This window comes from Rhinatrema bivittatum, chromosome 5, assembly GCF_901001135.1.
Source record: "Rhinatrema bivittatum chromosome 5, aRhiBiv1.1, whole genome shotgun sequence".
In the NCBI taxonomy this organism is placed as follows: domain Eukaryota; kingdom Metazoa; phylum Chordata; class Amphibia; order Gymnophiona; family Rhinatrematidae; genus Rhinatrema; species Rhinatrema bivittatum.
In genome coordinates this window covers 249042268-249069383 of record NC_042619.1, presented here as the reverse complement: position 1 = coordinate 249069383, position 27116 = coordinate 249042268, and the positions used below count along the sequence as shown (strand labels likewise).

Sequence of the window (27116 nt, the reverse complement as noted above, 5' to 3'; positions counted from 1 at the left end):
CTTTAGCTATATTTGGAGAAAGAGGCCACCATGAATCGCTAAGTTAGTTCTCTTTTTGACTAAAAAGAATGGGGGTTCCTAATGTGTTATGGTATTTTGGAGCTGCGCAACTTGACAACCTGATAGCTCTACATATCAAGGTCAGACTTAAACAATGGGTACAATTGGAACAAGCAGTGGTAGAGGCCATACTGTGGCAACCCAGAGAGACATGGAGGCCAGTACGACATATGCCTTTTGCGTTGGCAAACACTCTTAAAGTATGGACACAATGAAAACCTAAATTGGTAGGCTCTTTTAAATATTTCCATCTTACCCATCTGTTCCACTACACCGTTGTTCCTGCGGGCCTAGAATCCAGGGCTTTCTCGCTATGGTTTGACCATGATGTTATACACACTGGTCAGCTTTTGAAAGAGGGCAGGGTGATATCGCATACAGAATTTAAGACCCAGCATCAACAATGTGCAACTCATTTTTTAGGTTATGCAGAAGCCAGGCATTTCTTAAACACTAACAGACACTAATAAGCTTTGTTCAACCAAATCTTTATTTGAAAACTTCTGTGAACATGCTTGTAAAATGAAAGGTATAACATCAAGTTTATTCTTTACTAAACGTACAGTCACCAAATTCTTTTTCACACATCAGAGCATGGACACAAGATTTGGGAGAAGTGTTAAGTGAAGAGGAATGGGACATTGTGTTCAACAGGACAGCAAAATGTTCTATCTCGGCGGCTATACAGGAGCATTGCTACAAAATCCTATATAGATAGCATTTAACTCCGGTGAGACTCCATGCCATGTTCCCCAATGTTTCTGATAAATGCTGGAGGAATTGTGGACAGACGGGCTCGTATATACATATTTGGTGGACCTACCCCAAGGTCATACTTTTTGGGGGCAAGATCAGGGGTTGGTTAGCCAGCTTAGGGGTGGGAGATGAGCCCTTAACCGTTAAACATACCTATGGAGAAGCTCAGTAAAGCTCAACAAACATTTAGCTTGCAGATCTTTATCGCTGCACGTTGTGAATTAGCGAGGGCCTGGAAGCAACGTGAACCCCCGTCATTAGCGGCTGTAATACATAGACTCTCTTCGAATGCATATCTCACGGCTGTGAAACATGCCAGGGTAGCAGCTTTCCATGACATATGGAACCCGATGAAAGAGTGGTTAAAAAGTCACGGATCAGAGGGATAACCAGAGTGTTGCCTTACTTTAATTGTTTCCATTTGTTACCTTCACCCTAGGACACTACCCCTAACATTACAGATACTGGTCAGCAGTCATGTTCACTCTGCTACATACGACATCATTACTTAATAGTGCTCTTCCAACGGGTCTGTTTTGTTTTATCTTGAAAGATACATTGGTAATGAGTGGAGAGTCGGGGAGGGAGGGATGGGCATTCTGGGGGAAGTTGTACATGTTTTCTATAAAATGTTTGACCAACATTTTTATTCTATATTGTTTGTTTTTAAAAAAACTGTTACTTTGATATCTGGTCAATAAAACATTATAAATTTAAAAAAATGTCAATCTTCATTCAAAAGCGTATGAGGACAGACTTAAAAATCTAAATGTATACCCTAAAGGAAAAGTGAAATAGGGGATATATGTTAGAGACATTTAAATACCTCAAAGGTTTCCATGCACGGGAGGTGAGTCTTAACGGAAAGGAAGCTCTAGAATGAGGAGTCACGGGGTGAGGGTGAAAGGGGGTAGACTCAGGACTAATCTTAGGAAATATTTCTTTACAGAGAGGGTAGTGGATGCTTAGAACAGCCTCCCAGAGGAGATGGTGGAGACAAAAACAGTATCTGAATTCAAGAAATTGAAGGATAAACACAGGGAGGGAGTGATTGAAATTGTAAAGCTGAATTAGTTGGGTGGATGAGCAGACCAGATAGGCCAAGCTCTATTTTATTTTCTGCCATGTTTGTAAGTCCATGGGAGTGTTAGTGTCTGGGTGTGGGGATAAGCTTATGAATGTGGCATGAGAGCAGGGCATCATGTGTGTGATTTAAGAATATATGGTAGGTTTTGAGGGTGTCTTATGAGTTTGTTGCCATGTGAGGTCATGGTGTATACTAATGGATGAGGAGTGTGTATATTTGTCTGGTAGCACCATATATGGTGTCTGAGGTCTTTCAGAGAAAAATCCCTTCAGATTTGTATCCAGGAAGAGCTTAGCTCCTCCTTGCTATGTCCTTGCACTGCAGTAGTTTCCTATGCACTATTTTTCCTTGCAGCTGGAAGGAGTTCCTGAGTAAGCATGTCCATCTGATGTGTTATCGGATCTGTGTGCGGGCCCTGACTGCTATCATTACTTACCACAACAGGTGAGAACCACTTAGAGTACTAGGATGAATTTCAGCCTTGTGAATCTTGGTCCGTTTACTTCCTGTGTGCTTGTTATGTTTTTAGTGAAAACAGACCCAAAAATGGAGGAATCTGTGTGGCAAATCACACTTCTCCCATTGACGTTATCATCCTAGCCAGTGACGGATACTATGCCATGGTAAGATTATCTCTTGATACCAGGAGAGGGGTCTGCAGCAGTGTGGTGATTGCTAAAAGGTAATATGGTTGTGTTTTCTGTAGGTGGGGCAGGTTCATGGAGGGCTGATGGGGGTGATCCAGAGGGCCATGGTAAAGGCCTGTCCACATGTTTGGTTCGAGCGATCTGAGGTGAAAGATCGACATCTGGTGGCCAAGAGGTATTCATCAGCTTCCATTTTATAATCTAGTCTTTAAGTTCAGATGCTACTTTTGCTTTGCAGTTAATTTAATATAGTAACTTGGATGACAGCATAAAAAGACCAAAAGAAAAAGAGGCACGTGCCCACAGTAAAAAGTAAACAAAGTACCACAGTGATACACACATAAATACAGTACAGAACTCAAAGGGCATGCTGAAAAATTATTAGAAAACTTCAAGATAAAAACCTTTTAAAATTAGTCAAAATATTTATTCAGTATTGATGAAAAATAAGTAATTAAACTGAATCATATATATAATTAATATAAAATACCATAACCTGACATGATCAATTTTTATTCACAATGATGCCGATTCGCTCTGAGTGCGCCTTTAAATTAGTGAAGAGGAGGAGAAAGAAATAGTGTTTGTGTTTGCATGCAAGTGTCTGCAAGAGGACATGAGATGGCTGTAGTGGCTTAAGAAGCAATCTTTTGCACTTCTGCATCTATGTAGTAAGCCAGCTTTGCAGAAATAACATAAGAGCTTCAGGCTGCTTGCCTTCGTGGCACAGTTGGGCCCCCTTGTGAGGGTTCTAAGGCTTGTTGCCCTGGTAGAGTCCTTTTGGCCTCGCTTGTTCTGGCGAGGGGCTTTATATCATTTCCTTAAGGATCAGATATTTCTCCTCCTCCTTCACTGAAAGGCACACTTGCAGCAAATCAGCATCATTGTGAATTGATTGTATATACTCCTGAGGCAGGGTTTACATCAAAACATGATTGTGACAGGTCATGATATTATATTTATATTTGATTTTTGTTTGTAATTTTTTTATTAATACTGAATAAATATTGACTAATTTTTAAAGGTTTTTATCTTTTTTGATTTTATTATGTTTCAGTGCACCCTTTGAATTCTGTGCCATATTTATGCATGTACCACTCAGTTATCTTGTTATCAGGAAAAGACCAACTGACCAGCCATTCTTCCCAGTTATTCCTGTCCTTATTGCAGGGATTTCTCACAGGACAAGCAGGATGGTAGTCCTCACATATGGGTGACATCATCAGGATGGAGCCCAATCACGGAAAACTTCTGTCAAAGTTTCCAGAACTTTGACTGGCCCCTACTGGGCATGCCCAGCATGGCACTAACCCTGCAGCCAGCAGGGGTCCCCCTTCAGTCTTCTTTTTTCCACGCAGCAGTAGCCTCGCAGTTTAGGAGCTCTGAAGAGATTCCTGACAGGAATTTTCCTCATGGAATTAATTAAATTTAAACTGCCCCACAGGGGTCCCTCTAACTTTTCTCAGCTCGCGGTACTCCGGTAAGTTTTTCACCGCTTTTCGTCGATTACAGTCGAGTTTGGCCCTCGCGGCCTACTAGCTGTCGACCGTACCGTGGCTCGATTTTTTTCTATGGCCAAGGCGTCAGGGTTTCGTCGGTGCCCGGACTGTACTCACACCATGTCTATCACAGACCCTCATAGAGTCTGTGTCATGTGTTTAGGCCGTGAGTATGATGTCCTGACTTGCACCAAATGTGCCCTCATGACACCAAAAGGTCGCAAAGCCAGAATGGAGAAGATGGGACTCCTTTTCCATGCTTACACCCCGACGCCATCCATCGCATCGACATCATCGGAACCGGCACCATCGAAGTCGCACCACCATCAACAACCGTCAAGTGACCACCCGCCATCGACGTCTTCACCGCCATTGACTCCAGTCTCTCCCCCTCAAGATTGAGGGGATCGTAGGGAGAAACATCGGCATCATAAGTCTCGGACCGTCGAGGGAGCAAAATCATCGACCTCGCCACCGTCTGAGCCACCTTCGAAGAAACCCCGTCCAGGAACGGCACAGACCATTCCTGCGACTAGGACATCGAGGCCACCCTCACCCAATCAGGGTTTGGGAGTCGCAATTCCGCCTGTAAAGGTGGTCCCCTCAGACTGTGCCTCAGCCTCCTTCTTCCGTCACGGAGCCGGGGCTGCTTGCCCCAGGTCTCCGGGAAGAACTGGATCGGCTGGTCCAGGAGGCCATCGACAAGGCGATGCAACGACTCCAGGTTCCTCCGACACCAGCACAGAGAGTGGAACAGGTCACCGACCCGATTCCAGCAGCGCTGGCAACGCTGTTATCCCGGATGGAGGCGCTCATGACCGCCCTTCCACCGGTGATTCCCGGATCTCCGATGGCTCCGGTGCGCTCCACGTTGACAGCTTCATCGGGAAGAGAAACACCGTTCCGCATTCCTCCTTCCGGGGTATTGCCTCAACCATCGATGCCATGTCGTCCCTCGCCACCGGATTCATTCATCGGGGGCGATACGCACATCGGCGCCATAGATGCCTTCAATGCCGGCACAGATACCCCCCAAGGCGTCCACGGTTCCCCCGGTGATTCCTTCAATTTTCTTGGAGCCTCAGCCGGGCCCTTCGGGTATCCAACCCCCTTCTCGTCCTACAGGTCAGCCTGCTGATCCTTATGACACCTGAGGTGATGATACTTCCACAGACACCGATGACTTACCTTCACCTCCCTCTCCTACTGAAAGTAGAAAGCGTTCTTCTCCAGAGGACCTTTCTTTCATTAATTTTGTGAAGAAAATGTCGCAATTGGTCCCTTTTCAGCTTCAGATGGAGCAGGATGATAGGCACCAGATGATGGAGCTTCTCCAGTTCCTGGATGCCCCTAAAGTGATCACTTCTATTCCCATTCATCAAGTTCTTCTTGACCTCCTGAAAAAGAACTGGGAAAACACTGGATCCATTGCCCCAGTACACAGAAAGGCTGACACTACCTATCTAGTACAGTCAGCCCCTGGCTTCCAAAAATCTCAGCTCGACCACCACTCAGTTGTGGTAGAATCGGCTCAAAAGAAAGCAAAAAGGACGAAGCCTCACTCCTCTACCCCTCCTGTTAAGGAACACAAGTTCCTAGACAATATTGGTCGACGAGTGTTCCAAGGGGCCATGCTCATCTCCAGAATTGCTTCTTACCAGCTGTACATGACCCAATACAATAGGGTATTTTCAAGCAAATACAGGACTTCTCTGAAACCCTGCCTGACCAATTCCAAGACCAGCTTCAAATCCTTGTCAACAAAGGGTTTGACGCAGGAAAGCATGAGAAAAGAACAGCTTACGATATCTTCGACACCTCCACTACAGTGTCTGCCTGCAACTGCCATTTCGGCAAGACGCTGGGCCTGGCTCAAGTCTTCTGACCTTCGCCCAGAAGTACAAGACAGGCTCTCTGACCTGCCCTGTATAGGAGATAATCTGTTCGGTGAACAGATTCAGCAAATAGTGGCTGAATTAAAGGACCATCATGAGACCCTCAAACAGCTCTCATCGATACCTTCTGACTTCCCCTCTAGACAGCCCTTCAAGAAGGACTCTAAGAAGTCATTCTTCCGCCCAAGGGAAGTACTATCCTTCACCACCAAGGTCCCGAATTATGAGGCCTTATCAAAAACCTCAGCCTCGGAAGCAAAAGCCACAAGCAGCTCCCCAGCCGGGGCCTGCTTCAGGTTTTTGACTTTCCCTTGGAGAGCAGCAGCAGCCTGATTCCTCTGCCAAGCATACTAGTGGGAGGTCGATTGTGCCACTTTCACGGCATGTGGCAGTCAATCACAACCGACCAATGGGTGCTAGCAATCATTGCTCAGGGTTACCACCTAAACTTTCTTGCTCTTCCACCGGACTCACCACCTCTGCAAGTGTGGAGAGTAACCGATCACGCTCTCCTCCTGGAGCAGGAAGTTTCCCTTCTTCTCCAGTTAGGAGCAATAGAACCCGTCCCACTTTCGCAACAAGGCCTAGGGTTCTATTCCCGGTACTTTTTGATCCCCAAAAAATCTGGGGGGCTTCGTCCACAAGTACCTCCTCAACAAGTACCTCCAGCGGGAAAAGTTCAAGATGGTAACCTTGGGCTCGCTACTGGCTCTGCTTTCTTGATCTCCAGAACGCATACACCCACATTGCGATATCTCCAGTTCATCGCAAGTATCTCAGGTTTTTAGTAGGCCCAAAGCACTATCAATACAGAGTGCTTCCGTTCGGCCTAGCATCGGCACCACGAGTCTTTTTACCAAATGTCTCGTAGTTGTCGCAGCTTTTCTCAGGAAAGAATGTGTTCACGTCTATGTTCACGTCTACCCCTATCTAGACGACTGGTTAATCAGGGCCCCAAACCAGCAAGCCGCTCGATCATCCCTGGATTTGACCCTGCACACTCTTAATTTCTCTAGGATTTCTCGTCAATTACGAAAAATCCTATTTAGTCCCATCTCAAACCTTGTCGTTCATTGGGGCAGACTTGGACACCTTTCAGGCAAAAGCCTTTCTACCTCAACAACGAGTGCCCCTCGTGTCCCTCGCTCTCCAGTTGCAGTCTCAGCATACAGCAACAGCTCGCCAATTCCTTATCCTTCTCGGACACATGGTGTCCTCAGTCCATGTCACACCAATGGCCCACCTGGCCATGAGGCTCATGCATTGGACTCTGAGGTCACAATGGATTCAAGCTACTCAGCCTCTGTCGACCATTGTCCACATCACCTGTGCACTCAGTCTGTCTCTCGCCTGGTGGAAAGATCAGAACAATCTCCTCCAGGGACTGCCCTTTCGACTTCCAGATCCTCAACTCATTCTCACCACCGACGCTTCCAACCTCGGGTGGGGAGCCCATGTGAACGATCTACAGACACAAGGATCTTGGTCTCCAGAGGAAGCCAAACACCAGATAAATTTCCTGGAGCTTCGAGCAATGCGATATGCTCTCAGAGCTTTCCAGGATTGCCTGTCAAATCACGTCATCCTGATTCAGACGGACAACCAGGTGGCCATGTGGTACATCAACAAGCAGGGAGGCACAGGCTCCTTCATTCTGTGTCAGGAAGCTGCACAGATTTGGGCGGAAGCGCTCTCCCACTCGATGTACCTCAGGGCCACCTATTTGCCGGGAGTGCACAATGTCTTGGCAGACAAACTGAGTCGTGTCTTCCAACCACACGCGTGGTCTCTCAACCCCTCGGTAGCGACCTTCCTCTTCCAGCAATGGGGTTATCCCCAAATAGACCTCTTTGCGTTCCCTCAAAACCACAAAGTGGACAATTACTGCTCCCTCATTCGTAGCAAACACTCTCAGCTCAGAGATGCATTCTCCCTCTCGTGGGCAACCGGTCTGCTTTATGCATTCCCTCCACTTCCTCTTCTCTCGAAGACTCTTGTGAAGCTCCGTCAGGACAAGGGAACCATGATCCTGATGGCACCTCACTGGCCACGCCAAGTGTGGTTTCCCATACTCCAGGATCTCTCCATCCACAGGCACATTCTCTTGGGAACGGACCCGCATCTGATCACTCAGAACGACGGATGTCTACGCCATCCCAATCTTCAGGCTTTGTCCCTGACTGCATGGATGTTGAAAGGTTAATCCTTCAACCACTTAACCTTTCAGATTGTTTCTCGTGTCCTGATTGCTTCACGGAAGCCTTCCACAAGAAAGTCTTATTCCTATAAATGGAAAAGATATACATCATGGTGTTCTTCGCAATCCCTTGATCCTTTTTCCTGTCCAATCCCAAGGTTTTTGGACTATCTCTGGCATTTATCGGAATCAGGTCTAAAGACCTCTTCCATCAGAATGCATGTCAGTGCGATAGCCGCCTTCCATAAAGGTGTCAGGGATGTCCCTATATCGGTACAACCCCTCGTAACACGTTTTCTGAAAGGCTTGCTCCATATCAAGCCACCTTTATGTCCTCCGGCCCCTTCTTGGGACCTTAATCTGGTTCTTGGGCGCCTCATGAGACCACCATTCGAACCTCTTCACTCCTGTGACCGAAAATATCTCACATGGAAAGTGATTTTCCTTTTGGCTATCACTTCAGCTCGCAGGGTTAGTGAATTACAGGCCCTAGTTAACTATCCGCCTTACACTAAACTCCTGCAGGACCGGGCGGTACTCCGCACTCACCCTAAGTTTTTGCCTAAGGTAGTTTCAGAGTTTCAGATTAATCAATCCATCATACTACTTATCTTCTTTCCCAGGCCCCACTCCAACCCAGGGGAACAGGCTCTGCATACCCTTGACTGTAAACGGGCTCTAGCGTTTTACCTAGACCGTACAGTTGCCCATAGGAAAAGCACTCAGTTATTCATCTCTTTCCATCCCAACAAATTAGGGCAACCTATGGGTAAGCAGACTCTCTCCTCCTGGTTGGCGGACTGCATATCTTTTTGCTATCAGCAAGCAGGCATTCCTTTTCAAGACCATGTTAAAGCACACTCTGTGAGGGCCATGGCGACTTCAGTAGCACACCTACGATCGGTGCTGCCACCTGGAGTTCTCTCCACACTTTCGCAGCCCACTATTGCTTGGACAAAGCCGGAAGACAGGATTCCATCTTCGGCCAATCTGTCCTGCGTAACCTATTTCCATCGTGACGTACCAACACCCTTCCGCCTGCCCGGTGGGGTTCAGGATGCCCTCTACCAAATTCCACCCCAGTTGTTGTGCCTGTTGCACGCTGTTGGGTACATTTGGTGCATGTTCGGACATCCTCAGCTCGGTACTCACCCATATGTGAGGACTACCATCCTGCTTGTCCTGTGAGAAAGCAAATGTTGCTTACCTGTAACAGGTGTTCTCACAGGACAGCAGGATGTTAGTCCTCACGAAACCCGCCCGCCGCCCCGCGGTGTTGGGTTCATAATGTTTTCTTGTTTTATTTTCCAGCACTGCCTGTAGCTTTCAAATAAGACTGAAGGGGGGACCCCTGCTGGCTGCAGGGTTAGTGCCATGCTGGACATGCCCAGTAGGGGCCAGTCAAAGTTCTGGAAACGTTGACAGAAGTTTTCCGTGATTGGACTCCATCCTGATGATGTCGCCCATATGTGAGGACTAACATCCTGCTGTCCTGTGAGAACACCTGTTTACAGGTAAGCAACATTTGCTATATCCCAGCTGCCAGCCATAGAGGGGGATTGCTTGTAAGAGATCTCTCCTTTATTCTTTGCAGTTTTTATTTTTCCCCTTTTTCCTCCACCTTCTTGGATAGATGAACCTGCAAGATCATCGGTTTAGTTCACAGCCAACATTCCCATGTCTACATTAAATGACACTTTGGGTTATTTAGATTATTATAAAACAAGCATCTAGCCTCCTAGAACCCTGTGGCCTTTGCATAGTACCTTGCCACTACCAACCTGCTGCATTGACTCAGTCAAAACAAAAAGCATACAACTTGCTAGGCAGACCTGGCTATATGAGCATCTGTATTTCTGCTGGGACTTTCTAATTATTTCTAAGATCCAAATTCAGCCGTATGCTGTCCAAGTAAGTTAAGATAAACTTATTTGGTTAATTTATACTGGTAATTCAGAGGCAACACCATGCTGCTGAATTTACTCAAATCCAGAGTTGGCAGGTAAGTTTATTTTTAGAGCTGCTCATCAACACAACTAAAATTATTCAGGTAGCTTTGCCAAATAGTGCTGAATGTCCGTGTTATCTAGTTTAAATTAGTCCCACCCTAGAATGCCTCTGATTTATCTGGGTAAGTTTTTGCTCTCTAAATCAGTCAGCGCAGCAAGATGTTCTTTTTTTAAAATCTCATGGTTTGTCTGTCTGGCTAAGTCTCGAACTTAGCCAGACAAACTTTTTTAATATGGACATGTGGATTACCAAAATAAATACTTTATACTGGAAGCTTAAGAAAGATCTTTACAGTATGGAATATTCCAGGAGAGTTTAAAGCAATTCAGAACAGAAGCAGTCTCTTTGAGCATTGTTGTTATAGGTTAAATGTCACACCTTCAATGTATATAGCAATAAGCTAGTTTGCTTGTTTGCGTGACATTAACACAATATCCTCGTAACAGGATGGTATTATATTTTTGTCTTATATATGTTAATGAGGCTGAGATTTTTGTAAATCATGTGATTTTTTTCTTTTTTTTTGTAAATTTGGCTCAGAAGGCAGGACAAAATTTAAGGCTGAAGTCAACATACTTTTTATTCCAGTATTTTAGTATTTCAACATATTTTGGCATGTCAGCAACTTTGATAGTTTTACAAGTCTGATCAGTGTAATTTTATAGTGCAGTGATGATAATTTCATAGGAAAACATTTTCAAAGCACCCTAACACATCACTGTACTTGCAGTTTACTAGAGGGCTTAACTTCAATTCTATCAGTGCAACTTAATCTAAATATCTACCATTGCTAGGATGGCTGTTAGCTAAACATCTAGCTTCTAAATTTAGAAAGCATCCTGTAATAACTTTCCTTCTCTTCTGCAGGCTGTCTAACCATGTTAAGGATAAAAGCAAATTGCCAATCCTGATCTTTCCTGAAGGTAAAAGAGTCAAACTAGATAACTACACATATCGCTTCATCTGACCCCATCCATATTTACTATAGACATGCAAGAGAGCAAGAAATGAGGAAGAGGAGGTCTGAGAGAAACAGTCTGACAGCTTGACTTTCCTGTATGTTCTTTGTAGGAACCTGTATCAATAACACATCAGTAATGATGTTTAAGAAAGGAAGTTTTGAGATTGGAGCCACAGTCTACCCTGTTGCCATCAAGGTAAAAAGCTTAGTTGAGTCTGTTCACCCCAGGGTTTGGGATGTATGACATCCATACAGATTCTGGGAAGCAGGCTGTGAAAAGCATTTGTGGAGAGGGGGTGGTACATAGCAGTCAACCTTGTATGAGGGAGGGTCTTGCAGTGGAGATTGGATTGAAGGTAAGGCGAGCAATGGGGTTCAGTGTAAATTTTCTATTGGTGTCTATGAGGAACTGTGTGAGAATTGCATTAGGCTTTGGAGATAATGGTATATTCCTTGCCTTTTCAGTATGATCCACAGTTTGGAGATGCATTCTGGAACAGCAGTAAATATGGGATGGTGGAATACCTCCTCAGGATGATGAGTAGCTGGGCTATTGTCTGCAGCGTGTGGTATTTACCTCCCATGACCCGAAAAGTAAGTGTTTAGCACAGAGGTTGGCAAACTGTGGCCCAGGGGCCAAATAGAAGCCTTTATTGGTCCTCTGAGAGGATGTTCCTTTTCCCAACCCCTGGCCCTTCTCCAGTTCCTCATCCAGTCAGGGCCATGTCCTTGGGCAAAAAACTGACTACTTTTGGCTTAGTAATCTCTAGGGAGAGATCTGCTCTTGTCCTTGATGTGCTGCTTGGGGTGTTATGCTTTGTTATAACTCTGTGGGCAATCCACCCCCTCCATTTATGCTTTGCTAAGGAGGGAAAGATTTCCTCTTGCTGTGACTTTGAGGAGGGCTTGCTCTGGACTTTGAGTAGGATAAGATGGGTCAATACTTCTTTGTTGTAGCTCACAATATCTTTCCTGAGGGCCTCCGCCACTACTACTATGACCTTGGGTTTTTCCTGTTGCAGGATGGAGAAGATGCTGTACGGTTTGCTAACCGGGTGAAGGCAGAAATTGCCAAGCAGGGTGGCCTTGCGGACTTGCTATGGTAAGTCAAGGGGTTTGTACCTTAGACAAGACTAGGTCACACTAAAGTGGCCTTGGATCAAGCACAGAGAATATTACTGCAGGTGGATGTTCAAATTGTTTATTAATGATTAACATTACAAATTTAATCATGCAAAAGGCGGTTGCTCTGATGCCCATCACATACAATATCAAATTTTTCAACATTTATTTTTAACCTTCCCCCCCAGACATCGTGTTCCTTTAAAATAATACCCATATCCCCTCTCCTTCATCCCACTACACAATCAAGTCTTCGAAGAAGGGTTACATCCCATTTCATATAGAGCAGTTTCATATTCATAACATAGATCCAAGCTGGTCCCCAATGTTACAGAAAGTGCAAGAGACATTCCATTAAGCACAGAGCTACGAATGTTAACAGATGATAAAATTTGAAAGTATGCATTCCAAAGAGACCCCTTTCATTTAGCCAAGCACTCCATTGCCATTTTTTCAGTAATAATTCATCAAATCATTTCTCCAGACCCAATGTGAAGACTGCTTTCCACATCATGAGAATACTTTTTTCCCCACCAAACAAGCTTTACAAACTAATAGTCTATTACCCCTACCCTGAATTTGAAAAGAAGTAGGATCATCAAAGAGAACCCCTTTAGGAAGGAAAGAAATATTTTGCCAAGAATATTTTTTAAAAACTCTAGAAACCCATTCCAAAATTTGCGATTGGGTCATGTTTTTTTGTCTTATGCTCCTATGTCCCTCTATCTGTCTTACATTTCTAATAAATATCTGCCCTTGCAGGAGAGAAATATGACCAGGTTAAACTGCATTTCCCTCAGCATTACAGAAGTTACCAAAGTTTTAATATGTCTAAATCCATCTCTCATTTGAATATCTGTAAGTGAAATGGAAAGTTCACTATTCCATTTAGCAATGAAAGGAGCCACAGCTCTTAGCAGTTGAATCTTCAATTAGGATTTATAAAGCTGAGAAATTCTCATTCTCCTATAATCTTCAATTTTGAAAAAAACTTCCAATGGATCACAAAATACATCTTGAAGATGCACACCTTCTAAACTACTCAGATAGTGACATTGCTGCAAAACAGTGTTTCCCTGTATGTAACCAGACTAGTCTAGACTCCTGGGTTTTGCCTCCCTTTCAGCAAATGGAGTCTGAGAAAGTTTTGCTGACACTGACACACAACCTAGTGCACCACCTGCAGTCCCTTTAGTATTTCTCTGTCTCCAGCAGATGGTAGAGGTGCAAAACCTGCAGTCTGGAAATTAGTTTGGGGAAGAAAAAAGAGAGAGGTAGAGAGGGAAAAGGAAAGAAGAGGATTTCCACCCAGAAGGTTGGCAGGTCCTGGTGGGATCATCCCTTCTGGTCCTGAGGTGGACGAGCAGGGGTTTGGGGACCCTTATTTGGCTCAATCCTTTTGTCGCTGGGAGTAGATAACTGATGAGGTCAGTTCCCTTACCCCCAGGAGGATGTCTGTTTTGTTGCCTCGCTCAAGGGGGCAGATCTCAGGCAGCCAGGCAGGAGCAAAGTTACGACAGCGGTGTCCTCTGAGAGGCTGTCAGGGCACACGATTGTCAGTAAGAGCTATGCCGCATGGCAGCCGGTGCTCCATGTGCGACGATGCGCGCACCTGTCCCAAAATGACGTTTCCTAGCGTGTAGCAGATGGACTCAAAACAAGTGGGTATAGTGTGCTCGTGCTAGCAGTTGGAGACGGATCTGACGTCAGCACGGGTACATATACTCCCACAGGAAGTAAAGCAATTCAGTAATTTCAGTCTCCAAAGCAGTTTGGAGCTCCTTCACGCTCACTGAGCGTTCTTCCAAATTCTAACGACTAAATTTCTAGACTATATCTACTAACGACGAGCCCCGCACTCCTGCGGTGATACCAGTCGGTCCCTCCCCCAGTGGAGTTTCCCGAGGTGACGTCCGTGGTCCCTCAGAGGTAAGTGCCTCGGTCCGGTGGCCGACTCATGGCAGGGACCTGCCCCCGAGCGTGAAGGGCTCGGGCGCAGCCTAGAGGCAGCCTCAGTCCCGGCGTGGACTTGGCCCCCGAGCGAGACGAGTTCGGGCACAGCCTAGAGGCAGCGGGTGCACCTCCTCGAGCGCGGCAGTGAAGGTACTCGCCCTCTCCCCCCCGCAGCCGGAGACCGCCCGGGTTACAGCCGGGAAGCGCCGAAGACAAGGTAAGGCGTATACATTTACTTGTTGGTCTCCGAGGATCCGAGGAGAAGCAGAGTGTGCCTCTGGGGCGGCCAGTTCAGTAAGCCGCCATTTCGTTTGCCTGCTCGCCATCATCTTCTACCTGAAGCATCTCGCCTATTGCTACGCGCACGGCGATAGGCGCCCGTTGCTACCCGTACGGCGATAGGCGCCCGTTATAGGCGCCCGTTATAGGCACACGTTGCTAAGCGCTGATCTCAGGCGCCTGCTTTCGCGCATAGCACAGACTCTTATTGAATTCACCGGCGGCATGGAGAGTAAGAGTGACCAGGCTTCGGCAGTGCCGGCACCTCCAGAATCTGGCATCAATCTCTGCTTTGCATGCAACCTCAGGGCCACACAGAATGAGGATGCAGACAACTCCCTATGTGCCCAATGTGAAGAGGCCTTGGGAGTCTCAGGCCAGGGCCGGTCACAGCCCAGCGTTCTTGCCGGTTCCTCAGGGAACACTCCGGAGCCAGCAAGCAGCGGGGAGCAGCTAGTGAACCAGGGGGGCCTGGTTCCCATGCTGCCGGATATGACTTCGATCTCCTGGGTGGAGTTATTCAAAGGGATTCATACCTTTGTCAAGATGCAGTCAGCTCCCCGACCGGGTCCGTATGCCCAGAATGACCCGGCCCCTGGACCCTCGCGGCCTAGGCGCAGCCACTCGCCACCTGATAGCCCCAATTATGGGGATTCAGACTACCCGGCAGAAGAAGATGAGCCCCCCCGAGGAGGGAGAGCTTCCCTCGGGGGTAGAACCTTATCGGACCATGAGGCACTTCTTTACCAGAGCGGATCTTCCAGAACTGATCTCGCAATGCCTGTCGGAGCTGGCCCTTCCGGGCCATGACACCCCAGGGGAACCTAGAGTGAACCCCCTGTTAGAGGGCCTGCGCCAGACGTCTCACCACTTTCCCCTCCTACAAGTGGCACAGCAGTTAATCGATCTGGAATGGGCTGCACCGGAGGCTCCATTCAAGGGGGGTTGGGCCTTGGCTGGCATGTACCCCTTAGCCCCGGCAACTAAGGACCTGTTGGCGTGCCCGCAGGTAGACGCCATGGTCAGCGCAATTGTGAAGCGCACCACCATCCCGGTAGGAGGGACGGCCCTCAAGGATACCCATGACCGGCGTATGGACGCCATCCTGAAGCAGGCCTTTGAGGTGGCAGCCATGTCCCTACGAATTGCGACTTGCTGCACGGTGGTGACGTGTTCCTGCTTATCTCAGGCTCGGAACAACGCCCCGGGAGAAGGGATGATATCAGCTCTCTCATTCCTTACTGACGCAGCCTCCGACCTCGTCCGTACGGCAGCCAAGGGAGTGTCATCCTCAGTGGCAGCCAGGAGGCAGCTCTGGCTACGTAACTGGTCGGCCGACTCCTCTTCCAAGACACGTCTCACGAGAATGCCCTTCGAGGGATCTCTCCTGTTCGGCAGCGACCTGGAGAAGCTGGCCAATAAATAGGGCGCCTCTCCTTTACCCCGTCTACCAGAGGACAGGCCACGCAGGAGGCAGCGCCCGTCTTCTAGACCATCTAGAGGTAGAACCTCTCAGCGCTTCAACCCTTACGGGACTCGCTACCAGGCACCTCGGTCACAGGCCAGGAACCAGTCCTTTTGGCCTAAGCACAATAAGAGGGAAGCCGGCTCGGGTTCTGGCCCCGGCCGTACCCCACAATGACAATCAGCCGGCCCATTCGGGGGTAGCAGCCATAGGGGGCAGGCTGACCCTCTTTTACCGCAGGTGGGCCGAGATTACCTCGGACCAGTAGGTCCTCACCATCATCCGAGAAGGGTACTACCTGGACTTTCTTCGGCTCCCGCCAGACAAATTTGTGGAATCTCCTTGTTCACCCCTCAAGAGGACGGCGCTAGATGTTACCTTACAGAGGCTTCTCTCCCTCAAAGCCATAATTCCAGTGCCTGCAGGGGAGATAAATTCTGGGCATTATTCCATTTATTTCATAGTGCCCAAGAAGGAGGGCACTTTCCGGCCCGTCCTGGACCTCAAGTCCGTCAACCGTTACCTTCGGATACCCAGTACAGCCAGGGAAGTTTCTCACATCCCTAGACCTGTCAGAAGCCTACCTGCATATCCCAATCCATCGGGATCATCAGCGCTACCTACGTTTCAAGGTCCTGGGCCAACACTTTCAGTTTCGGGCATTACCCTTCTGGTTAGCCACAGCGCCACGGGTCTTTACCAAGGTCATAGTAGTAGTGGCGGAGGCCCTCAGTAAGGAGGGAATTCTCGTCCATCCCTACCTGGACGATTGGTTGATCAGGGCAAAGTCGCCAGAAGAAAGCCATCGGGCAACCAGCAGAGTGATTGCTCTCCTGGAGAGCCTAGGATGGGTAGTAAACTTAAGCAAGAGTTCCCTACAGCCGTCTCAGTCAAAGGAATACCTAGGAGTCCAATTCGACACTCAGGCAGACAGTCAGCTTGACTCCCAAAAGAAGAGAGAAGCTCAAGAATCGGCTGCAGGCCCTGCTCCGCGCCGTCCGGCCCACAGCGTGGGATTACCTGCAAGTCCTCGGCCTCATGGCATCCACTCTGGAGGTAATACCATGGGCACGGGCGCATATGAGGCCATTACAACGCGCCCTCTTATCCCGGTGGAGCCCGCGATCACAAACTTACACTGTACACCTACCTCTACCAGCCAGGGTACGGAATCAGCTGCGATGGTGGCTGCAGCAAAGCCACATGAGCCGGGGGTCCAGGATGTCCTCTCCAACCTGGACCCTGCTCACAACAGACGCCAGCCTGAGCGGCTGGGGCGCACATTGCGAAGGACTCACCACCCAAGGGCGGTGGAACAGAGAAGAGTCGGGATGGAACATCAACAGACTAGAGGCACGGGCAGTCAGGCTAGCGTGCCTGCGATTGGCCCACAGACTGCGACACCGAGCAGTCAGAGTGATGTCAGACAACGTTACCACGGTGGCATACATCAACCGACAAGGCGGAACCAGAAGCCAACAAGTGTCACTGGAAATAACTCCCCTGATGATTTGGGCAGAAGCCAATCTTCAGGATATCTCCGCTGTCCACATCGCCGGGAAGGACAACACCGCGGCAGACTTCCTCAGCAGAGAAAGCCTACATCCCGGGGATTGGCAACTGTCACCCATGGCGTTCCAGATGATTGTGAATCGGTGGGGGACCCCGGGCATGGACCTACTAGCAGACAGGTCCAACGCTCAAGTACCCTGGTATTTCAGCCGCAGGCGGGATCCTCTGTCTCAGGGGATCGATGCACTGGTACAACCATGGCCCCAGGGGGTCCTGCTGTACGCCTTTCCGCCATGGCCCCTGCTGGGTGCAATTATACACAGGATTCAGTGGCACAGAGGCCTAGTTCTTCTAGTGGCCCCGGACTGGCCAAGAAGACCCTGGTACGCAGACATGAGAAGATTGCTGGCAGGGACTCCTCTACCCCTGCCTCCGCACAGGGACCTGCTGCAACAAGGCCCCATACTCCACGAGGATCCGGCTCAATTCTCTCTTACGGTCTGGCCATTGAGAGGGCTAGACTGAAGACACGAGGATACTCAGGACCGGTAATAGATACACTCCTCAGAGCTCGCAAGTTCTCCACATCACTAACTTATATAAGGATCTGGAGAGTATTTGAAGCTTGGTGCGAAGCGCATAGCACCAATCCACATGCCGCTAAGATTCCTATCATTTTGGACTTCCTGCAAGATGGTCTTCAGAAGGGTCTGTCCCTCAATTCCATCAAGGTCCAAGTGGCAGCACTTTCCTGCTACGGTCCACGGAGTGACGGCAATAGCATCGCCACACACCCAGATGTTTCACGAAAGGAGTCAAGCACATTCGTCCGCCACTGAAGTGGCCCATATCTCTGTGGAACCTCAACCTAGTTTTGGACTTTCTAGCGGGACACGCCTTCCGTCCACTTCGAGGCCTGTCCCTCCGTTTGTTAACCTTGAAGATGGTGTTCCTGCTGGCTGTTTGCTCCGCACGCCGCGTCTCAGAACTACAAGCACTGTCTTGCCGTGATCCATTTCTCCGAATCACGCCAGAAGCCATCCATCTTCGCACAGTTCCTTCCTTCTTATCCAAAGTAGTCTCGCACTTCCACCTCAACCAAACCATCTCTTTACCTACCACAGAAGGTTTGAAGAAGGCAGAAGAAAGTCAAATTCTACGCCGTCTCGACATCGGCAGGCTACTGTCCAGATACCTGGAAGTGTCCGAAGCAATACGAAAGACGGACCATCTGTTCGTTCTACACAGCGGGAAGAAGCAAGGGGAAGCGGCCTCACGGGCAACTATCGCCCACTGGGTCAAAGAAGTTATCAAGGCAGCCTACGTAGACTCGGGAAAATCACTGCCTCTACAGGTCAAGGCTCACTCTACGCAAGTGGCCTCTTGGGCAGAAACTCGGATGCTGTCGCCTGCTGAAATCTGTAAGGCGGCGACGTGGTCCTCCCTTCATACCTTCTCCAGATTCTACCGTCTGGATGTCCAGGCCCGGGAGGACAAAGCATTTGCGAGGGCAATCCTAAATGGCCCTTGGGCAGCCTCCCGCCCAGTCCAGGAGTAGCTTTTGTACATCCCACTTGTTTTGAGTCCATCTGCTACACGCTAGGAAATGTTGAGATTACTTACCTGATAATCTCCTTTTCCTTAGTGTATGCAGATGGACTCAGCATCCCGCCTGGCTGCCAATATTCATGGGATTTCACAGGCTCAAGGTAAGCCATGTTTTATTACATAGGGCATCCACCCTGCCGGGTGTCGACGCCTTCCGGTTGAGAATCCTTGCGGTCTCCAGCTACGATCAACCGGTCAGGGTAATCCTGTTTAATTAATCGATAGGTCAGTACTCATATAGCTATAACAGCTTTGCAAGGAAGGTTAATGAATTGGTTTACTTCCTGTGGGGGTATATGTACCCGTGCTGACGTCAAATCCGTCACCAACTGCTAGCACGAGCACACTATACCCACTTGTTTTGAGTCCATCTGCATACACTAAGGAAAAGGAGATTATCAGGTAAGTAATCTCAACATTTGTTCTCATTGCCTCTATGGGGAAGAGGGCAGCTCGGAAACACCCAAAAAAGGGTCGGGGAGGCCTCGTGAGATCGCAGGGTTTGCGGGTGATGCCAGCTCAGCAGCGGGCCCCTTCCCAGTTAGCGCAGGAGCAGTGGCCATTCCCTGTACGTACCGGATCAGTCCAGACTCCTCTGTTTATGCATCCCTGCCAGCAGATGGAGAAAGTTTAACTGACACTGCCTCATAAACTCCAGTGCCACCTGCAGTTCCTCAGTATTTCTCTGTGTCCAGCAGATGGCAGAGGCTTTAGAAACTGCAGTTCTGCGCTTTTCTTCTAGGATTGTATACTTTTGAGCCTTCCTCAGGGGTTTTTTTTTGGTTACTTCAGGTTTTCCTGTGATACCTATCCTGTCCGGTTGAAGCGGACGGGCAGGGGTTGTCACCCTTTTGTGTGCCCGTCTGTGCGCCCGTGGGATGTGCATCTGGTTGTCCAGATCCCTCCCTTCACAAGGCCGCTCAGATGGCTGCAGGTTCAAAGAGGGTTTTTTTTATTTCAGTTCCCCCTGTTTCCTGAGACTGCCTGTTTCTTTTTTATACAGGCTTTAAGTCTGTGTCTTTTTTTTTTTTTTTTTTTTTGAGAGAGTTTTGGGAGGAAAAAAAAAAAACAGGCAGCAGCTCAGCAGTGCTGGCAACTTCCTCCTCAGCTTGCCAGTAAGAGCGGCCTGTTTCCGGGGGGGGGGGGGAGAACGACACTCTTCTTTTTTTCTAAATGTTTTACTTTCCTTTGTTCCTCCTTCGGCTCCTTCCCCCAGCATGGCCCATGGTGCCTCATGCAGAGCCTGTGGCTCGGCACGATCGAGCTTGAGCCGTGTAAATCTCTGCGCGGCTTGTTTTGAGGGTGGGGAGGGCTCCTCTGCCTGAAGCCGTGTCACGGCTCGGCCGATTGCACTCCTGATCTCAGCAGGGGCTCTGCTGCTTCTTCCTCAGATGGTGCGGGAATGGCGGCCATCTTTGATTTTTTGGTGGCTGTTCTCACACCGTGGGGGAGGGCCCACCATGTTTGTCCCCGGCCCGATCCGACTTTGCTGGTGGCCAGGGGGGGAGGAAGCTGTATTTCTGCTCGTTCCTGCCGTTTGCCCTGAGGGGGCTGGAGCAGGGAGAGTATTTTCCCCAGAAATCGTGCTGCTGCTTCATGATGCTTTTTTGGCCAGTCAGCAGCCCTCTAGTGCTCAGATGTTGGTCAGGCCTGCTCAGGCACAGCCTGGGGGAACAGCTGGGGTTCCTTCTATTTGGGTTGGTTCTGGTTTGGCCCAGCTGAGCAGGTTTGCTACATCCCTGAGTCACAGACTTCTTGATCCCCCAGGATCTGGCTCTTGGATGGTTCTGATCAAGCTCCCAGGGATTCTGGGGACGAGCCTGTTCATGGAGAACCGGCAGGTCCGGTTGATCCGGCGACCAGTAATACTGCTATGGGGGATGACCTGGAGATCTCTCCTCCCGCGTCAGAGGACCTGAAGGAGGTTCGCTTGTTCAGGAGGGAGGAATTGGAGGGTTTGCTCTCATTAGTTTATTATAAGTTTATTATAATTTCACCCCTGTTTCTTGTGAACCAGCATGATGGGACCACCGTCCTGAATGTTGGTATATAAAAAACTTAAATAAATAAAAAATAAATAAATAAAATTAGCCTTTCACATGTTGGGAGTTAAAATGCCCCAGGGTGATATGGATTCGGAAGGGATGGACCCCATCTTTGACTGGGTGAGGGGGTCTCCCAGCTTCATTCTTATTCTATGTCAGTTAGGAAGTTGATTGACATGGAATGGGGGATGCCAGATGCTGATCTGAAAGATGCAAGGACCATGGGAAAGCTTTATTCGCTTCCTGAGGAGGATTTCAAATGTTTTGCTCTCCCTAAGGTCGATGCGGTGGTGTCTGTGGTGACTAAGAGAACTACTATTCCCATGATTGATTCTGCGCATTGAAAGATATGCAAGATCACAAATTAGTGGTACACCTCAAGCGGATTTTTGAGGTTTCTGCTTTGGAGTTACAGGTAGCGATTTGTTCGTTTCATGCATTGTGCGTGCCTCCTCTGGGTGCAACAGATGCAGACAGACCTTCCGACGATGGGGGAATACACGGACACAGCTGAGCTTGTTGAGGTGGCTGTGGCTTTTGGGGTGGATGCTTTCTATGATTTGGTGTGAACGTCCTCTAGGGCTATGGCTTTGGCAGTAGCGGCTAGGAAGATGCTCTGGCTGCGTAACTGGTCGGTGGACATCTCCTCAAAGATGCAGTTAGGCTCCTTGCCTTTCAAAGGTCACCTCTTGTTTGGAGAAGACCTTGAGCAACTGATTCAGTCTCTCGGTGATAACAAGCCTCTCCTTTTACCCAAGGACAAGCCCAAATCTAAGAGATTCTTTCAGGCTCTGCCTCTGTTTTGCTCCAATAGGAGATCAATACCAGCAAGGTTTCCTCTTGCCTCTCAGAGATTATTCCCTACTCAAGGGCAGTCCTTTTGGGGGGGCTCGCAGGCCATTTCAGGGGGCCACAGGAGGATCCGCATCAAGAGGTAAGTCCTCACAATGAGGCGAGGCCGGTCCACTTCGTCGTCCTTATTATAGGAGGTCGCTTGACTCAATTTTTATCGTGAGTGGGCCAAGCTTACGCAGGACCAGTGGGTTCTCAGTGTGGCAAAGATGACTACGTTTTAGATTTTGCTCTACCCATTCGCGAGCTTTTTCAAATTTCTCCCTGTGGTGCGGGAGACCTTAGCGCATCTCCAAAGCCTGGGAGCGGTGGAATTTGCATCCTATAGTCCTCCATTCCCGATATTTTGTCTTTTCTGCAGGCTGGGTTTGAGAGAGGCTTAGCTCCTAGCTCCCTTAGAGATCATGTGGCGGCCTTGGGCTGCCTTCGGGCCAAGAATTTAACCAAATTTAGGAAACAACTAGCCTATTACAAAAAGGTAATTCTTGACACAAAAAAACAATTCTTTAGTTCAAAAATTGAAAAATTCTCAAATAACCCAAGAACACTATTCAACATAGTTAATAATCTTACCAATGATAAAGCAGATATGCCCCAAACCCCACAAGAAAACAAATGCAACGACTTGGCACACTATTTCTCAGACAAAATCTCAAACCTTAGAGCTAAGATTCCGATCCTAACTAAACAGGAAATCAAAATGCAAAAAAGAGATGTGACACAATTCTCCACATTTGATGAGGTATAACAATCCGAAGTAGAATCCATGATAAAGTTGAACCCTGCTCCACATACAATTGACACCATTCCCATAACAGATATAAAAAAATTAGCCGATATAACCTCCTACACTTTAGCCAAAATAATTAATCTATCACTCACTGAAGGAGTAATGCCAGATTCACTGAAAAATGCAATAATTAAACCAATTCTAAAAAAGAAAAACAGTGACCCAAGCGTCTTAAGTAACTGTAGACCTGTTTCAAACTTGCCTATGATCGTGAAATTAATTGAAAAGGCAGTACAAAAGCAACTAGCAGAACATCTAGACAACAATAACATCACAACATGGTTTCAGAAAACACTATAGCACCGAAACATTACTAATATCTCTAACTGATAACGTACTACGCGGATTTGATAGCGGAAAACACTACATCTTGATACTACTAGATCTGGCCGCAGCATTCGACACAGTAAACCATAACATACTATTAAAAAGACTGGAAGAAATTGGATTTCAAAAGAAAACAATTGAATGGTTCACATCCTATCTTACAAATAGATCTTATCAGGTACAGATAAAAATCACAATATCAGACAAAATCGACCTAAAAACAGGAGTCCCCCAGGGATCAGGACTCTCAGCGACTCTATTTAACATTTACATGCTCCCACTCTGCCACCTACTGGACGTGAGCAGAGGGAACTGGATGCCCAGGGCAGGAAAGTCTTTCAAGGCGCCATGCTGGTGGCTCGCATCGCCACCTACCAGCTCTATATGACTCAATATAAACACAGTCTCTGGAAACGAGTCCAGGACTTTGCAGAAGGCCTACTTCAACAACAGGAGACCCTCTCTGCCTTTGTCCTGCTTGGTCTCAAGGCTGGGAAGCAGAAAGTGCATTCCACCTATGATGTATTTGAGATGGTGGCCTGCATAGCTGCGGTTGGCATTGGAGCCAGGAGAATGGCATGGCTTAGAGCCTCTGACCTCTAGCTGGAGATCCAGGACAGGCAAGCCAATCTCCGCTGCACAGATAAATCTTTTTGGGGATGCGGTAGTGCAATTTGAAGGACCATCAGGACACCCTTCAACAGCTTTCCACTAGCACTTCTGACACCCTGTCTTCGGCCAGGAAGTCCTCCAGGCTAGGATCCTGGAAGCCTTTCTACAAGCAGAAGGAGCTATTATCATCCAGCCTCCAGGGCTCGCACACCTCGTACCAGCTCTAGGGGCCACCCTCGCCAGCAACAAGCACCTAGATTCTAGCCAGCACCCCAGCAAGCCCTGGCCATGGGCTTTTGACTGGCAGTGAGGGGAGTGCATGTCAGTTGACAGTACCCCTGACATTGGATCCCCCGGTCGGAGGCAGGCTCTTGAGCTTCACCCATTGTTGGGAAGAGATCACATTGGACCGATGGGTCCTCACTATAATCTGTCAGGAGTACAGTCTAAACTTCAGTCAGCTGCTGGAGACCTCTCCCCCATGTTGTGGGGTTCGTTCACCCATCAGGTCATACTTCAGACAGAACTCGCCACCCTTCTCGTGACGGGTGCAGTGGAACCGGTCCCTTGCCTTCAGCGGGGCCGAGGGTTCTATTCTAGGTACTTCCTCATCCCGAAAAAGAATGGTGGCTTGCGCCCCATTCTCGACCTCTGAGCATTGAACGAGTTACTCGTAAGAGAAAAGCTCAAGATGGTTTCTGGGCACCCTGATACCCCTCCTCAGAGAAGGAGACTGGCTTTTCTTCCTTCTTCTCCAGGCCTTATTCCCACTTGGGGGAGTGAGCCCTTCATATCTTGGATTTCAAAAGGGCCTTGGCTTTCTTTCTGGATCATAGAGCAAGCCACAGACAGTCCACCCAGCTCTTTGTATCTTTTGATTCCCAATAGATTGGGAAGGGCGATGGGTAAGCAGACCCTGTCGAACTGGTTGGTGGATTGCATTGCCTTTGTCTATTAGCAGACAGGCCTCCCACTCACTAGCAGAGTAAAGGCTTGCTCTGTGCGGACCATGGTGGCATCAATAGCTCATTTGCATGCAGTCCCCGTCACTGAGATTTGCCAGTCCGCAACCTGGTGTTCTCTTTACACATTTGCGACTCATTACTGTTTGGACAAGGATGGGTGTCAGGGCAGTGACTTTGGTCAATCCGTCCTCTGCAACCTGTTCCAGTCCTGAACCCAACTTTTCATTCCATGCTCTGGGAACCAGATAGTCCTCAGCTGACCTACAGAGTTGCAGTTGTTGTTGTGCTCCTTGGCACCTTGTTTGATCACTGTTGGTCTTCTCTGTCCATTCAGACAGTCTGGAGCTTGGTACTCGCCTACATGTGAGAACTACCAACCTGCTTGTCTTAGGAGAAAGCACAGTTGCTTACCTGTAACAGGTGTTCTCTTAGAACAGCAGGATGTTAGTCCTCAGGAATCCCGCCCTCCTGTGCACGGTGTTGGGTTCTCCTTTCGTTTTGTGTTACTTTTTCCTCATATTTTTTCAGCTATATCACAAGACTGAAGAGGGACCTTGCGTGGATACATGGATAGCAGCATGCTGGGCATGCTCAGTGTGGTGGTCAAAGCTTCTAGAAACTTTGACAAAAGTTTTCCGTGCCGGGCTCCATTGGATGATGTCACCCACATGTGAGGACTAACATCGTGCTGTCCTAGGAGAACACCTGTTACAGGTAAGCAACTGCGCTTTTGTGCTGGTCTGCGCTGGGTACAGCAGCTGCAGGCTGATAAAACAATGTTCGCATCAGAGGCAAAGCAGGCTGAGCAGCTGGAAGCAGATGTGTGTTATAACCTCATTAGAACATCCTCCAGGATTATGTCAGTGATCTCAGCCAGGTGGCTCCTTTGGTTGAGGAACTGGTCCAGTGGATGTTTGGTCTAAGTCTCAGGTAGGGGCTTTACCTTTTAAAGAGAAACTGCTTTTTGGAGAGGAAAAGGAACTTTTAAAGCATCTGGGAGAGAATAAAGGACATAAGTTTCCGGAGGATAAGCCGAAGGGCAGAAAAGGGTCCTTTTCTATGCGGCCCTGCTTTAGAGGAAATTGGTGATTTCAGCAGAATAGGGCTTCGGATGGAGCTCAAAGACAAGGCACTGGAAGGCAGCAGTTCTGGAACCAGTGCTTTCGAGGCCAAATGCCGAACAGAGATGGTTCTGGCCAGGGGGAGTCTGGATCTGAGGCTGGACCACTCCTCTATGCGTGTCATAGGGGGTCAGTTGATACTCTTTTCTGTGAGGAGTGGGCTAGAGTCACAATGGTCTGGTGGGTCCTAAGTGTTGTAAGATGAGGTTAACTTTAGAATTTGCTTGTCCGCTAAAGGACTTGTTCATGGTCTTCCCTTGCACTTCCGTAAACAAAAGGCGAGTGGTATAGGAAACAGTCAATAGCTTACACTTGCTGGGAGCCATTGTTCCCATCCCCGTAGAGGAATGGGGGATGGGGAGGAACGCCATTTATTTTGTGGTTGCAAAGAAGGAAGGGACCTTACACCTGATTTTGAATTTAAAAAAAGGTGAACATGGCTCTCAAAGTTTCTTGTTTTCGGATGGAGACCTTGCACTCTTTCATCGCAGCTGTGCACAAAGGAGAGTTCTTGGTCTCTCTAGATTTGACTGAAGAGTACTTACACACAGCAATCCGGCCGGATCATCAGAGATTCCTGAGGTTCTTGATTCTCGGGACACATTTTCAGTTTTGTGCCCTTCCATTCAAGTTGGCGACTGCTCCGAAGACCTTCACCAAGGTGATGGTCATGGTGGCAGTGGTTCTCAGGAAGGAGAGCATTCTAGTTCGCTTGTATCTGGATGATTGGCTTATTCGAACAAAGTCAGAGGTTCTTTGCAAGCAAGCAGTGGTGTTGGTACTGCAGTGATTAAGTGAATTTGTCGAAAAGTCATTTTACCCCTACTCAGGTGTTGGAGTTCCTGGGGCATGTTCCAACACCAGGATTGGGAAAGTGTTTCTCACCAGGGAATGCATTTGCAGACTGCAGAGGCAGGTTCACTGCTTGTTGGAGAGTGCGGTTCCCAGGTTGTGGGATTACCTGCAGGTTCTCTGTTCTATGGCTTCCATGTTGGAATTGGTTCCTTGGGTGTTTGCTCATATGAGGCCAATCGAACGCACAGTTTGCACCGCCAATGGTGCCGGCAGCCAAGAAACATAAGTGCCTTGCTCTCTACACTGCTTGTCATATTAGGGCTTCCCAACCTGACCAGTATTCCAACTTGTGTCAGTACTATGAGGAAGCCCAAGGGAATTTGGCCTCACCAGATTTTGCTGAGCCGGGCTCCTCCCATTCAGAAAGATTGGCAGCCTTAACTGGAAGTACTCTGGATCTGAGTAACCCCTTGGCTAGGTCTTCCATGGGAGAGGGAAACTAGGCTGGGCCCACCCAATTCCCCTGGGCTAGGCATGAACCTGGCAGCCTTTTCTTGG

The 27116-nt window shown here is 48.3% G+C and overlaps 1 protein-coding gene across 6 annotated transcripts in view; it reads left to right on the top strand.

Moving 5' to 3' along the window:
• GPAT4 (glycerol-3-phosphate acyltransferase 4) overlaps positions 1-27116 on the top strand; it is a 64049-nt gene that overhangs the window by 29663 nt on the left and 7270 nt on the right. For 5 of the 6 annotated variants that reach the window (XM_029603751.1, XM_029603747.1, XM_029603748.1 and 2 more), the window contains exons 6-12: positions 2258-2347; positions 2433-2526; positions 2610-2725; positions 11019-11074; positions 11223-11308; positions 11578-11706; positions 12135-12214. In XM_029603751.1, the coding sequence (XP_029459611.1) occupies positions 2258-2347; positions 2433-2526; positions 2610-2725; positions 11019-11074; positions 11223-11308; positions 11578-11706; positions 12135-12214 (651 nt within the window). Of the gene's footprint in view, positions 1-2257; positions 2348-2432; positions 2527-2609; positions 2726-11018; positions 11075-11222; positions 11309-11577; positions 11707-12134; positions 12219-27116 lie in introns of those variants that run through there. The other variant, XM_029603752.1, reaches the window with a different exon arrangement.